Source organism: Anas acuta, chromosome 11 (assembly GCF_963932015.1).
Source record: "Anas acuta chromosome 11, bAnaAcu1.1, whole genome shotgun sequence".
Lineage (NCBI taxonomy): Eukaryota > Metazoa > Chordata > Aves > Anseriformes > Anatidae > Anas > Anas acuta.
Genome location: NC_088989.1, coordinates 19617150 through 19633287, shown reverse-complemented (window position 1 = coordinate 19633287; position 16138 = coordinate 19617150). Strand labels below are relative to the sequence as shown.

Below are 16138 nucleotides of genomic sequence, written 5' to 3'. Positions count from 1 at the left end.
TAACTGCTGAAGGTCTGCTTTGGTTTTCAGAATGTTTTCATCTTGTAAGCCTAGAATGTTCTCACTAGACAGCTGGAATACATGTATGATCTCTATTTTCTCTTCATTTATGCTGCTTTTCAGAGGTTTGTTGTCAGTGGAGGCTAAGAACACTGCTGCTGACTTGGTGTAGTTTCAGGAGCTCCAGCAAATCTTGCTGCAGGACACGTTCAGCTACCTGACCTACTTCTGTCTTAGGACTGGCCATGCTCTTAAGAAAACAAAAATTGGAACATCTGCCCAAAGATTAGCACTTTGCTGCAAAGCTACAATTGCTAGTAAAGATAGATTTGAGCTAAGATGCATGCTTGTGGCTTGAAAGGGCTAGGTTACACGAATGCATTTCTTTTGGTCGTCTCTATTACAGAGTAGCAAGAATTAGGTAGCCTGTGCCAGATAGAGGGGGAGAATAGCATCTCAAATGGCAAGAGCAGATTTCTCAAATTGATTTGTCACACTCGTTAGCTGCTACTAACTTCTCTGAGGACTACAACACAAGCTATAATGATCTGACAATGGTGATTCCCCTTTAGTGCCTTAATGTTTATCACTGCTCTCAAAAAAATAAGTATGAAACAGTAATTAACAGAAAAAATCAGAAGAATTAAGAAATTAATTTCTAAAGGCATGTATACTGTCCTTAGGTTTATGTGGAGAATTGATGATTCTACTAATACATCTAAAATTCTGTCATCTTTGTTGTACAAACCATTACACTGGCAATATAATAATTGTGTGTGAGTAATTTGCAAATATATTGTGTGTGAGGGTTATAGCAAGCTGTGAAAAGTACATAATAAACGTGATACGTCACTATTATTACTAAATTTATAGACAGTAAGATAATGGATCTTTCTTAAAATGGACTTCTTTCTGTCTTTTAAATCATTATTTTTCTGTAGTTGAAAAGTCAATTAAAAACAACAGGTCTGCTGGGAGAGGTAGTCAGTGAAGTTTTTCAGTAATAATTGCCTGCTAAGTAATGCCTTTGCTGTACATGTCCTCATGTCTGCTCCCAGAGGACATGAAAAGCTGAATTGCGAAGTTCTTCATTGTGCTTTTACTGCCAAGTGTGCAGCGTTGGCTGTGCTCCCCTTCCTTGTGAGGGGATACAGTCAAAATGTCTGACTTGCTCTTCTTTACAAGCTCTGAAATGGGTTATTTCCCTGGTTCTAATAAATATATGTGTGTCGATGAAACCATCTGCCCTTTCCACTCTGCAAAAATGCACACTTGTACAAACTGTCATAACTCCTGGTTGGATCTGAGGGTTTGTTATTTTAAGCCTAGCCATCTTGTGATGTACTGTTCTCCATCAAGGATGTATTCAGCTGACACTGTTTCTGCCAAAAGGAAAGCCGTATCTTGGGCAATAGCCCTTTTGCAAAATCAGGCATGCGTAGCTCAAGCTGTACTGTCAGTGAAGATGACAAGGTTAGAAGAGTCTTGATTAATCTTCATTAGCTGGCTCATTTTCTGATGATGGTGGGTACCTCACACCTCGTGTTCAGTTCATGGAAAAAATGCAAAGAGAATACCAGAAAAATCTGAGTCACAGGTAGCAGCGAGGGCTCTAACAGCTGGAGCATGCAGGATGCTGCTGCTAATGGCTTAAGCCTGTAACAGCATTCACAGGTGTTTATCAAGCTGGTTAGCTTAGTGCGGGTTGGTGCTGAGCTTTTTTGTTCTTGGACTGGCCATCAGTGTCCAAAGGGTGATGGTTAAAGCAGACATCAGTGCGCAGTGCAGTTACTTGGGCTACAGTGAGTAGTCAGATCTACTGATCAGCAGCAGGAGGAAGTTTAGTACAAAAACCAGCATAATTAGCTCTGTGGTGTTGTGGCTGAACATCCTCTGATCCTGAGTGTTTGTTGTAGCTAATGCAGTCTTCAGGGGAGACATTTCTTATCTCCAAGTGGAGGTCCTGGAAAGAAAACACAAAGCGTTCCTCTGAGGACAGAGATACTCAGCAGTTGAGGAAGATGGCATTTTTGGCAGCAGTCCCAGTACAGAGTTGTCAAATGTGTAAGAAAGGCCCTGGAGAAATAGATATGGACAAGTCCTAGATTCATCTGTTACGTTAAAGGCTTAATTTGAGTGAACAGTACTGCAGTTACTTTTTGACTCGATACAGCTGTAATTCCTCCTTTCCATCATTCAGGGGGGAATGTTTGCTAGTCCGCTAGACTGCCCTTCTTATTAAACCACTCTCCAAGAAGAATTTTTTCTTTCCCAAAATAACCATTACTTTGTGTAATTTTGAAACCAGGGTGAGTCTCCAGCATAACCTCAGCAGGTATTGTATTACTGAGGAAGGTACCTTTTGAGGGAAAACGAAGGGGTTTGCTCTGTTTTTACAGAACATTTGTTTTCTGTAGAGCTCTGTCTCCTTGCTGTTGTCTGCTGTTAGAGGAGTGGTGAAAGCTGGAGGGGTGGTCTTCAGAGGGTGCTTAGATGTGTGCTCACAAAATTTGCATCTAGTCCCCTCTGGAGGGGCATCCAAACTGAGAAACTAAGTGTAGCCGGGAGTATTGGCTCTGTTGTCAAAAGGAGGTTGAAGGGAAGAAGAGAAGAACTCCAAAACACAAATAACTGGTTTATGTCAATTGTCAACAGTTCAGCTTTTTCACTGCTGAACAGATTAAGCTGTCCTGCATAGTAGCCTCACTGTTTTCCCTAGCCATTTGCTGGGAGAGCTAAGAGGTTTTGGTCCAAAAGTACCTCTTGCTTCTGAGACCTACAGCAATTAAACTAGTATCCGAAAGCCTTTGTAAAATCCGTCCTTTCATGTGTCCACATTTACCATCCTAGGCCTAAACAAGAAGCGAACACCAGCGTGATACACCCTGCACAAATAACAGAGTAGCTCTGCTGGCTGTTAAAGCCCCTCTTAAATAGCTGAGCGGCATATAAAAACTGGGAGCAACCGAAATAGAACATGATTTTGTCGTGAGGCTACCGACTAAATATATCAGAATATTTATTTTCATTGCTGCGTGTTATCTTTGTAAAACTTAGCCTGAGCTCTATAAAACGTAGCTATGCTGCTAGAGTAGTTTTAGTCCAGAAAAGCACGAGAGGGTGCTTTAGGGTATTCTGGAGCTGCTGCTTTAATCCAGATCATGGCCTCTGATTATGAAATCATTTGCAAAGCTGATGTCTGATTGCTGAAGGAGACTTTGTAGCTGTGAGAGCGCTTCTGGCACCAGCGGCACTCTCCTCTCAATCCCTAACTGAAAGGCTTCCAGCAGAAAGAGCAGGGCTGTTCTCCTGCGCCTCTGCTTGCGGAGGAATCTCTCCGGGCTGTAACCTGAAGCTTCACTAACAAGCTCCTTGAGTCTTTCCACACTGCATAACTGGGCTCTGAGTTAAGAAGGGTGCAAACAAATTTTGAGCTGTGTTAAACTTGGGGTCACTCCAAGGCCAAAGATATCATTTCTCAGTCTTGGCTTTTTTTTTTTTTTAAATTGTGTTCTGTTTTAGTTGCTGTCAAACATAAAGACGGGAGGGGCTTTAGCAGCAATATGGAGTTGAACACAGTTTTCATAGGTGAAAGACAGCATAGCAGATAAAAAATACTAACCTCTTCATAAAAAGCAGTGCTGTAAATTGAAAGGCATGTGCAAATTTTGTAAAATGTTTATTTAAAAAAATCAGCAGCATATAAACCCATATTTGAGATCTAATTCCATTGCAGTATTTGAACAACTATGAAGAAATATGACATAAGCTTTAAATCTGATTTAAATAAAATCACTAAGGTCATATTGTTCCTAAAAGACCACATCTAGAAAAATACTTGTATATATGTACTGATTTTATTGTATTGCTCTAGGTTTTTGATAAATGATGCAGATACTTTAGAGGGAAGTATTGCATATCAATTTGTAAATAATTATTGTAACATTCCTAGTGTACACTTGGCTGCATGCACTTGTTTTGTAAGTGATGGTAACTAAAGGATGGTCCACGCAGAATTTGACTTGCCAATACAGCAGTGTGACCAGGACATATCACAGTCTCAAAGCGATACTTTTGGAATCGAAGTCTTTTGCATAGAAAGTTTTCATGTGATACTTGTTAACTCTGAGTTCTTTTTCTTTCAATTGTTGTCATGTTATAGTTTCACCGGTGATAATTAAGGAATGGGCTGCTTACAAAGGAAAATCTCCACAAACCCCTGAGCTTGTGGAAGCACTTGCGTTCAGGGAATGGACCTGTCCTAATCTGAAGAAGCTGTGGCTGGGAAAAGCAGTGGAAGACAAGAACCGAAGAATGAGGGCATTTTTGGCCTGTATGAGATCAGATACACCAGCAATGCTCAATCCAACTAATGTGCCCACTCATCTTATGGTGCTCTGTTGTGTACTAAGGTCAGTGTTATCTTGCAGTAAAACAGAAGGAAGGAAAGGTTTTACTGTTCAGCATGAACTCTCTGATATGTTTAACTTTATATTAAACGGAGTGTAGAAAGTGTTAATTCCTATTTGCAACTTCACTGGGACAAGGGGTTTGTTTCATTTTTAGAACGTCACTTTTGGCAGTCTTTAAAGCATGCTGTATACTTCAAGGTTTCTTTCTTCAGTCTCTGGAGAACTGAAAGGAAGAGAAAAAAAATCTTGTGTTGCAAAGAGGCCACTGTAGCATTTGAATTAATTTACCCTTACTATACTCAAGGCTTCAACATGAAGAAAAAAAAATTGGAGTCTCAGAGGCTGTGCTGGGGAAGTTGTAAAGCAAAATAGCAAGCTCCTCAGAGAACAGCTGCTTAACAGCTTATTGGGATTGAAAGTGGATGTGAATGATAGTCTGCCTATGGTGTGTTTAGGTTCCGTGTGAGAGAGTTGCTCATCTGGTTGAGATGATGATAACCAACATTTGAAGTGTACTATTAAAGAGAAAGTTGCAAGGTCCAAGATGTTTATTTTTTTCAGAATGAAAATTGAACTAGAAATGAAAGTTGCTCACCTTTTTGGGAAGGTGTGATTATTTCAGTATGATTAGCTTCTAAATCTGGCAGAATGCAGGGTTGGCTTGTTGCCAGGAGAATTTTTAAGCCATTTCTGAGAGTAATAAATGTAAACTTGTCTTTGGTTCTACCCTATTATGTCTTGCCTTTTGAGCACTAAAAATCCTTTTTCTTTTTAAAGAGTAGTAGCTATACAAAAGATTAGACAAATAATATCTTAAAGCAGAGCTACTCATTCATTTGGATAGTATGTTTCTTTCCTGTGACATATGGCATATATAAATTGTTGCTTACTTAGACATGAAGTTTCATTGGCTACTTGTTTGAAGTGGAGAGCATAAAATTCACTGTCATTTTTGAGGAACGTGTTATCTAGAAGCCATGTTCACAAAATCTTTTTACCATTAGTGTTTTTTTGTTTTTTTTTTTAAAGACCAATAATCTTAACGTTATTTTATTTTTAGGTGTATCAGAAGCCACTTATGTTTTAAATTCTATTTCAGTGACCTGTCCTCTACCTCATCACTTGGAAGCAGGTCATTCTGCTGTGAATTGCAGAAGTGACTCACAGCCAGTCTGTCTTTAGTTTGATCTTTAATCTTCAAATCTATTTAACATTTTGGCTGTTATAACTATTGAAATCTAGACTACAAAAAATATTTCTGTTTTTGTTGTTGCATTCTGCTGACTTCTGACCAAGTAAAAGACCACTTGATTTATCTGCTAAAGGAAACTATTGGCTAATGACTGGCTTCCTCTGTAGGTATATGGTACAGTGGCCGGGGGTTCGTATACTTCGTCGCCAGGAACTTGATGCTTTTCTTGCCCAAGCGTTGTCTCCAAAGCTCTATGAACCTGACCAGCTTCAGGAACTCAAGGTAGCTCTTAACTATAATTTCCATAACTTAAGGATTTATTTCTAGCTGACACACATTGATAACTATAGCAGGTGATGCATAAATGCCTGTCTCACCAAAAGCCTTGCATGTTTACATACACTTTCCACAATAGTCATCTTCATATTTTTAAGTGTTGCAAAGATTGATAATCAGTCCTGTTTCTTTCACTGAGTAAATAAGAAAAATTTTAAACATGTTCTTATATTACAGAACTTCTGTCACTGTTTAATTAATTGTCTTTTGGAATTTGTAAAACAAATATGCTTCCATTAAAAAGAGACATTTTCCTATTGTGTATATACAAACTTGGCCATTTTTTCATGATTCAGCATTCAGATGGTTTTTACAGCTAAACGAAGAAGAAATGGCATAATCTTGAATGCTAAAATGCGGGATTATAAAAGGAAAACATACAGAGTTGTAGAAAAATATTTCAAGGGTTTTAAAAATTAAGATCTCAAAGTTTTTGTAATATTGTACTATTAGATGAAGTAAATACAGGTAAAGTTGTTTAGTGTAGTGTCCTTATTGTAAATACAGAATGCCTATCAGTCTGTGCAACATCTTCTTACTCCAGGGGATTTCTCCATCCAGCCGTCACATGCTCACAGCGCAGTTTCCTCTTCCAGCCTTTTAGTTAACTACCAGATTTGGTCTTTGATCTTACATTGTTAGCTCTTAGAAATTTGTTTAGAACCTAAAAAAAAAAAAAAAAATCTCTACTCTGAATAAAACGGTAGGATTTAGCCCTTCATTTGAAACAAACATGTTTCTGAATGGAAATAATTATAGATATGGTTTTCTACATAGCATAGGTTACATAAAGTAGCGTATTTGATAACTAGAAGTACTGGGAGGTATTAGGATGTATGAGGAATGGACAACTGGAAGTGATCTATCTGATCTCCTGTCTGCTTTCATGATCAACACAGTAACGGAGAGGAGATGCTGATCACCTCATCACGTAACCTTCTGTTGAAGTCATTTTGAATGGTCTTTTTCATATATAGGGCTTAAGTCAGGAAAGTCTAGTTATCCGTTCTGCTCCCAGCTGTGCTTGGATACATGCTGTCCTTAGTTAAATTGGCAAGGAGAAGCTGGATATGTATTTTTCAAGTTACTCATATTCGCAGGTACACACTGCGAAGGGGCACAGACAAAAGCAGCAGTCCTAGCATTGCTCTTCACAGAAGAAACCATTATTAAGCTCATGCAGATTTCATCGGTTAGGCTTTTCTGAGGAACGTTTTGCCATTAAAACCTAATCAGCAAGAGCATTTTTAAAGCCAGCAAGTGACTGTTTCTCTTCTGTGGGTGATGAGCAGAGTCTGGCTTGCATTCCTGCATATGTAGCAACCTGGCAAGGATTTCTCAGTCTATAAACCAAATCAATCTGCTTGTGGAAACCCAACACCTTAGCCATAGAAATACTAATAAGTGTCAGGGGAAGAAAACACTACACAATCTATTATAACTTGTCATGCAGCAACTAGTGAATTCATGTTACCAATCTTAATGGCAGAGTTAACAGAAAAATTAAATCATCTTCCTTTTCCCATATTCTGAAGAATTAAAAAAAAAAATCCAACAGGAAAAATTTATTTGGCTGTTCTGTCACTGTTGAAAAATGTATGGAGAAATACATAGGAGGACAGCTCCAATGAACATCTGATGAGTTTGTGCAGGACCACTTGTTTGCTTCAGTACTTGAGACTGGATTGCTGGTAACATGAATTATAAGCATATTAGGCTCTCGAGAACAACATTTTTGAGTATTTGCTCATTAGCATGAATTCCTTGAACAGAGGCTAAATGTAAATGGAGTCTGTCAAGAGAATCATTCCGATGTTTGCTGGAACATCTTTCAAGGTAGATTTTCAACTCACTCATGCTGGAAGCCCTGTGTGCTTACTGGGCCTTTCTGAATCTCAGAGGTTCTGGCTCTAAGACAACAGCAATTGTATTAAGTATGGTGTGGGGAGCAGTGCTTTGTCTTCAGGGAAGCAGTGGCAAACTTCTGTCAAAGGAACAAACTGACAGCGAGTTATCCTGTATGCTCAGAAGACATACACATGGTCTTATCTGAGGTGACAGACACTGGATGTAGCAGAGTAGGAGGGGAGAGCCTTTCAAAGTCTCAGTGAGAGCGTGGTTTAAGATACCTACCTCAAGCTCCTAAAGAGGAGTAATTGTACCTGTAGATACCAGTGGAAACTCTAACGACAGTTTTGTAGGCAAGGCTGGATGCATCAAAAACAGCAGAGTATCAGCAATGTAGTATTCAATATCTATTTTCAAAACACAGCACAATAAACACGTAACATTCAGGGGCAGAGATTTTGGAAAAGTTATCTACAAGAGTTATCAAAGACTTGATGCAAAGAGGAGGAAACCCCACTGTGCAAACTGTTGGAGATCTAAGAAAGGAATTCCTAGATAAAATATTTTTAAAATTCCAACACAATGAAAGGCAGAGACAAGGCAAGTATGAATAGCATACAATATTTTTGTTTAATAGAAATTGTTCTCCAAGTATTAATTTTAAATCATACATGAAGAGTAATGTGGATAATTTGCATAATACATGTATGTCTTGGTTAACTGAAAAGATGCAATGTTTCATGCGCTGTTGTTACTGTCTTCATATGAAGCAGCTGCTTCTCTTTTTGTTGAAGTCAGACAGAAAGAGCAGCTGAGTTTGAACCCAGCTGCATATCTGCAAAACGATCTGGATAGTCTTTTGGATCTTAAAGGTTGCTTATGCATAAGGAAGGTAATGTAGTTTAATTTTAAAATTTAATACCAAGGTCTTTAAAATGTTCCCAAGAAGGGGATGGTATTTTCAAAGGTGTTTTAGAGGACAGCAGCGATGATATTTTCTTATTCTAAAGCTAAAAATTTATTTGCTGCAAGCAAATCCTTTTTGCTTCCCCCCATCAGCTGTTAGTCACTATATAATTCTACCTTTGTTTACCTATCCTGCATCCTAAATACAGTTGTCGTATTCATAAAAATGTCACTTCATTTATAGGAGACACATTCTAACATAGCAAAATCTTGAACCAAGTTATTATAAAATCCATTATTAAACACATTGGAAAGGAAATGTGGTATGTAGGAATTAAAATTGAATGCTAACATAAAGCTCATTCCTGAAACTTTCCTTAAAAAAAAAATCACAGAAGCGCAAGACTATTTGAAATGATTTTTAAATGAAATTTTCTACTGCTGAATTACTATAAATGTCTTTTAAAACTTTTCTTTGCTTTAATATGGCTCACCATTGTTTGAAAAAAAAAAAAAAAAAAGAAAAACTGTACTGTATGGTACTGCATATTTATCGATGATACTACTGCAGCTAAAGTATTCATCGGATGTATTTTAGACACTACATGCCACAAATTCAAGATGTGTATTTTACTTAGAGCTTTTACTGGCTTCTTGATTATGAATTGAATTCAAATAATTTCTTATGCTGTGTTGTTAAGAAAATAGCTTTTTATTTTCATTTCTCGCCTGTAGAGTGGATGGATGGGAACAGCAGCCTTCCTGAGTATTGCAATTTTGCGTATACAGGTTATAGATTCCCATGGATTCTTCTAGTCAAACTGGCCATTACATGTGAAAAGTCTGATAACCTTCTAAAATCACTCTGTTTTCAAGAGTTTTGAAAATAATGCAAATATTGGAATAACTTTGAATCATATCACATTATTATCTTAATAAATAAACTGTTGTGTTTTTTTTAAACAGATTGAGAATCTCGATCCCCGAGGAATTCAGCTGTCTGCTTTATTTATGAGTGGTGTCGATATGGCACTTTTTGCAAACGATGCTTGTGGGCAGCCAATTCCGTGGGAGCACTGCTGTCCGTGGATGTATTTTGATGGAAAATTATTCCAGACCAAGCTCATCAAAGCAAGCCGGGAGAAAGTTCCGCTCATTGACCTCTGTGATGGTCAGGTGTGTAGTTGCAGAAGTGTGACAGAATATTGTACGCTAGATTTTCAGAAATGTTAGGTGTGTTTTATCAGTCATTTACTGTGCACATCATCTCTCTGCTTAAAAGGGATATACAAAGTGGATGGCTAATAGATACTTGTCAGCTCTATTTACTCTCTTAACTGTTGTTGAGCTAGCAAGTGTGTCACAAAGGACTGAGCTGCCATGGTTTTACATTGAAAGGAAGTTTCCAATTTATTTTAAAGGCTGTGAAGTCATTCTTACAGTCCTTAAGCTCAAAATGTCTTCAAATTTCTTACAGCCATCATAAAATACAACTGAATTAGGTTTTTGATATACCTTGTTCATTTGAAGTTATTATCTAACCGTAAAAACAGAACCTGATAAAATTAACGGTTTACTGAGTGACCAAAACTTTTTTTTCCCAACTGTTTGGGAGGTATGAAATCTTTTAACAAAACAGCTTACTTCCTACTTTTGACTCAAGGGAAGCTCCTTTTACATTATATGTTGATGGTGGCTGTGGTCACACTCAGGTTTGTTAGCCTCCAGACAAATTTTGTTTTGCAGTCCGGGTTTATAGTGATGATTCTGCTTAAAGTTTAAAGGGCTGCATGAAGTTTTCAGGAGACTATAGACTGCAGTTTCGCAGTTAATTTCTGGAAACCCCCTTTCAACTTTTAAAATGTATGTGTTTTCAACTTGTAAACTGTCTCAGTATTTAGACTCCCCTCTCTCTACTGATAAATACGGATTTTCTTGTGAACACGTGGTATATCGTTGAGCTATTAGTAGGTGTGCAAGATAAGTTATTGTAATTTACTATCCAGCCTTGTGGTACTCATATACTCTTCTGTTCTTTTGCTTTCTTTGAATTTGTTCTGTGAATATAGCATTGTACAATTGAAACCAGAATTCTAACATCTGTTTCTGACCTTCTCTTTATTCATAGGCTGAGCAGGCAGCCAAGGTTGAAAAGATGCGTCAGAGCATCCTAGAAGGATTAAATTTCTCCAGGCAGAACCATCCTCTCCCTTTCCCACCTCCACCTGCCATGCCTTTCTATCCAGCTTCTATGTATCCTCGACACTTCGGGCCAGTCCCACCACCTCAGGGCAGGGGGAGAGGCTTTGCTGGTAAGTGACAGGGCAGCAGCGCAAAACACATGGGCATGAAGCATTACCTTGTTTTTCGCATTCCCCAAATTGAACTGATTTGCTTGTTCAATTTCATAGGAAAAATACATAAAAACAACTGTTGGGCACGTATTGTCCTGTGCCAATCACTGCATTTTGTTGTTATTTTTATTAGCTGTAGCCTGGCATCATGGAACGTGTTGTATTGCTGCATATTTCCATAAGGATTTTTAGTAGCTGTGCCAGACCACAATGTTTTTACAGCTATTGTATGAAAAAGCAAAAAAAAAAAAAAAAAAAAAAAATCAACACCAGATAATATGAAAACGCTCTTAAATGAACTGTACTTTGCTTCAAAATATTTGTGTTCATAAATACTAAGAGTACCTAAATGAATGGACGCAGTTTAACTCTCAGAGTTGAAGACAACCTTTCCTCCTCCCCACCCCTCTCTATTTTGCTACAGTCATTTGACCATTGGCACCCTTGAGTGTAAATACTGGAGAGCACTGGTTAAACCATTCCAGGCTGTTTCTAGAATGATTTCCCCAGGTGCAGAGGACCGTAGGTGTATCGATGCTGGCCATTCAGAGCAAGACGTTCTTGGGGTGCCACCACTGTAGCCACTGAAGCTCATTGCCAAAAAGTAGCTGCAAGCACCTGTGTGCTCGTTGTGCCATGGAGGCCGGTTTAGCTGTTCCAAACCCAAGCAGAAGGCCCGCACCCTGTGGATGAGGGAGCCTGTGCTCACTGAGGCAGCAGGAGGGCTTTGGCCGGGGCTCCCCGAGGCACCGCGTAGACCTGGGCTGGGCCCAGGCACCTCTTACCCGGTGCATGGGAGCGCGGACCCCGCTGCTGGCACTGGGAGGAAGGAAGGAGGCAGCAGCGGCTCTGCTAGGGGCATTCCCGGATGCCTGCCCCCCTCACAGCTTTTCCCCTGTCTTTCTTTACCCTGGGTCTAACAGGAGTCTATGGCTTCGGAGGCCCTTATGGGGAAACAGTAGCCACAGGTGCTTACCGGGCCTTCCGGGTGGCGGCAGCGGCAGGACACTCCGGAGCCTTCTCTGGCAATGACAGCAACAGGACTAGCAAGTTTCAGGGCGGTAATTATACCCCAAACCCTTTTCTTAGAGCTTCTGGCAACAGCTTCCTTCACTTTACGGTTTGGTCTGAGGCTTCCTACTGACTCCAGTTTCCCTCTCTCCCTAACCGTCTCGGCTCTCCCCCTCCGCAGCTGGCCCAGCTGCTGCGAGGCCGCGCTCTCCGCTCTGCTGCCCGGGCTGTCCCGGCCCCGCGCACCCCTCGGTGCCAGCCTCTTGCGCCTAGAAACCCTCCTTCGGGCACAGAATAGCTGCAAACGCAACGAGCCCTTCTGTCTCCTGCGCTTTCAAATGTGAGGGTGCAGTCTGTCGTGAGCTGAACTGTGCTGGAACCTATTAACAGCCACTTCCTAAAATGTGGGGACAATTGAGCTTTTCGTAAAACAACACAGTATGGAAGTTACTGACTTCTGTTACTGCTAACCCGTTCCTTGCTGGCATCAGTGTCAGTGTGGTCGTAGGCGTGAGACTGACTTACACATTTGTGTGTCCATTGCTTTGCTCCTATACGAGGTGAGACAATGGAAATCTGCAAATTCCAATCCCTCGTTGCGGGTGGAATTTTGCCATAAGTGTAACTGTTCTTTCTGGCCTCTGAGCTTTTATTCTAAGAGCGAACATACCTCTAATGCTTCATTGTGTGAGTAACTTTGCCCCCGTAAATAACGTGCATTTGAAGCTGAAAGACTTGTACAGGGAAGTACAAACCTTTTTGAACTTAATGCACTAGGAACTAAATTACTGATTAACGTTTGATGACTAATCGTGGCTGTGTAAATGCTGTATTTTGTAACCCTTTCAGTGCTGATGGTCTTACCAGTAACATCTGACTCAGCTGCACTTACCTTCTTGAACTTTGTTTCGCCCTAGTGTTGATTTTTAAGTGCAAAACACACACATAAAGATGAGCAACGTGAATTAAAGTTACATTCAAATTTTGGACAGTAGCAATTTCAGCTGCTTTCTCTGGAGGTAGAAGAATAAACCTACCTTTTACACTGAGATCAGTTTAAACGCTGTATTTTTATTAAGACTTAGGCAGAATTATCTATACTAATGCTAATAAGTTGTTTATGGGTCATCTTTATGTCTTTCACTGATACTTGATGTTCACTAGAAAGTGCTTTTATGCCTTCAAAAATCACTTCATTAGGATTGCAGGAAAAAATCTTCAAATAGCTTGTAAAATTTCACTTCAGTTTCTCAATGCTTGTTTAAATTGTGTTTTTAGTTACTGAAACTGAAGTATTCGAGATCATTTTTCTTTGCAAAATTCATACAAGTTTTTAAAGAAGATGGAGGGGAGGACTCTAAACTTACAGTTATTCTGAAAGACACAGAATGGAAAATAGTTTACCAGTATCCAAAGAGGAAACTGTACATGTAATCTGAACCAACAAGCTTTCCATTTATTAGTAACTTTAATGTTGCAAATGTGAAGATCAAGTTTTGGTTTTGCTTTTATGTGCAGGAGTCCAACCTATTCCTTCTCAGGGAGGGAAACTTGAAATTGCCGGCACTGTAGTCGGCCATTGGGCTGGAAGCAGACGTGGACGAGGGGGTAGAGGGCCATTTCCTCTGCAGGTCGTTTCTGTGGGAGGACCAGCGAGAGGGTAAGTGCACTCTTGTGGAATGTCCATGTCATTTAATGATCAGGGGGGGAAGGGGTTGGATGGAAAATGGTAAAGTTGGAGACATTCGAAGTTGCATGCAACACATTTTAGAATACCTTACACAAATGATACCCACTGAGTATTCAAGAAAAACAATTACATTCATGTTAAGATGTTTTTAATCGGTTATTCACATGAGTATAAGCATTTTTATGTGCAAAAAACATTAATACTCTGCATCTGAGAGATGAGCTGGATCATTTTGCACAAGAAGATGACTCGGGGCTTTCCCTTACATGAAATCAATAAATACATTATACCTGAGCAAAACTGTCACAGCATTCAATTTTTTTTTGTCATGGTAGAACATTTATTACCAAGTGTGATACATTTTTTAGTAACTTCATTATATAATTCTTCTGTGAAGCCAAAAACAAGGACACTTCTAGGTTTAATAGTTCATTGCTACTGTCAAGATGAGAGATGTGCTTAAAATAACGCTAATTTCTTCAGCTCTTTCATGCTGCTTCACTACAGCAGAAATTACATGTGCACAACATTTCTGAAAAATAAATAATTTGTGCAGGAATATGTAGTGTTTTACTGTTTTAAGATTGTTTTTTCCATGGGTTTATTATTCACATCACAGAGCTATCATCTTTATTAAGATTACATCTGTTACAGTAAACTGTCCCAAAGTTATGTGATGAATGTATTACGTTTCTCGTCAACTGTACTAAAGGAATGGAGTAAATTAGTTATATTTATGCTGTCTTGAGCCAGGAAGCGTCTCAAAGAATAAGTCTCAAACTGCATAGAATAATAAAAATTTCTATACTAAAAGAATGAGTCTTGAATTCCTCTCTATCCATTAATGAAGTCAAATGTGCAATATAAAGCATGGTGCTAAAGTCAGTATGAGCTGTGTGAATGCCTGTCTTGTCGGACTGAGTGAGGAGATGGTTGGACCTGAAGCCCCAGGACAAGGGAGAGAGGTGAGAGTGGAGGGGTAAGAACAACAGAAACAAAGATGAAAAGTTCAGCAGCAGCAGACAGCATTGGTGTAAGAACAGAGCTGACACCTTAAGGGGTACAAATTTAGTTAGGAACGCTTTGTTTCCCAAGGATAGGATGCAGTTGCCAGAACATACGCCTCTAGTGCTGTTTTAGACACTTCAGACACTCTCCTAAGGTAACGGGCTGTGCAGGTTAGCAGGACCTATAGGACACCTGTGCTGTTCTAGAGCAGCAGACCACAGCTCAAGGATGTGCTGAGGCACAAGACTTTTTTGCATATTTTAATCCTATTCCTCAGTTTTAGTGGACAAAATAACATTTCAGTGAGACTAATATGTGGTTATAAATTCTCCAGTCCATGGATGGACTACTACAGAGCTTTTTCCTTCAGTTAAGTACACTGCACTACTGCTTGTGAAAAATGTCCAGGTAACTTATATTGCCGTAATCAAGATTGCTGTCAGACTGAGGCACCCTGAGTGGTTATCTGGAGACACCTTCAGGCTCAGATCTGTCTTACATTTATACATACCACTGACTTCATAAAATAACAGTTCCTCCATTTTCTGAAGAAGCAAATACATGAACTTATGGAAAATAGCAGCAGCCAGAAACTAAGGCTTGAAAGTCCCAAGTTAATTTCCCTCCTTTGCTGGGTAGCAGTCACAATACTAAAAGGATGTTACTGCCCCTTTATGCTCCATAAAGTACCTTTATGGCAGAGAAATGCTGTTAACCCAATAGTAGCTTTTGAGTTAGGACTTAAAATACCTGATGTTTTCCTTCTGTCAGAGGCACTACCTTTGGCCAGTTAGGTTTGGATGCAAGTTGTCACCTCAGAAAGACAAGGAAGCTGCCAGAGCTAGTTAGGATTTAATATAAACAGGAAGATCTGATACTAAATTCTTTACATTTGGAATTACTAGAATTAGTCAAAGAGGAAAAGCTATCACAGGCAGGTTAGCTCTTTGTTGGTTTAGTTTGTATGAAAATTAAACATAGTAGGAAAACGCTAATGCTATTGTTCAATCTAAAGCCAAGTATTATACCAGGTATTGTAAAGATTGGGGTCCTTGTCTGTAGATGCCATTTCTTACTAATGAACACTTGACTAGGAAAGTACACATTTCATTGACTGCAATTCATCATCTAGCTGTACACAATTATTTTCAATTTTTTATCTGTTTCAGTAGAGGGGATTGTGTCAAGCTTGTTTTTGGCATTGTCTTATGTCTGTGCAACAATGAACTTGAATGTTGTTCTTATATAAGATTATACCAGCTGCTTTTTACTAGCTTTGATCCATTATTATATCTAGCGTGATAATCATCTGAGTTGGAAAAAAACATTATTCAGTTTCCTGAAGGGTATACTTTCACCACTTAAAAAAAACAAACAAACA

At 39.2% G+C, this 16138-nt stretch overlaps 1 protein-coding gene across 3 annotated transcripts in view; it reads left to right on the top strand.

The window, feature by feature from the left end:
• FAM120A (family with sequence similarity 120 member A) overlaps positions 1 to 16138 on the top strand; it is a 53786-nt gene that overhangs the window by 31649 nt on the left and 5999 nt on the right. For 2 of the 3 annotated variants that reach the window (XM_068694085.1, XM_068694083.1), the window contains exons 11-16: positions 4163 to 4412; positions 5772 to 5886; positions 9661 to 9870; positions 10823 to 11006; positions 11972 to 12109; positions 13578 to 13719. In XM_068694085.1, the coding sequence (XP_068550186.1) occupies positions 4163 to 4412; positions 5772 to 5886; positions 9661 to 9870; positions 10823 to 11006; positions 11972 to 12109; positions 13578 to 13719 (1039 nt within the window). The remainder of the gene's footprint in view (positions 1 to 4162; positions 4413 to 5771; positions 5887 to 9660; positions 9871 to 10822; positions 11007 to 11971; positions 12110 to 13577; positions 13720 to 16138) is intronic. The other variant, XM_068694086.1, reaches the window with a different exon arrangement.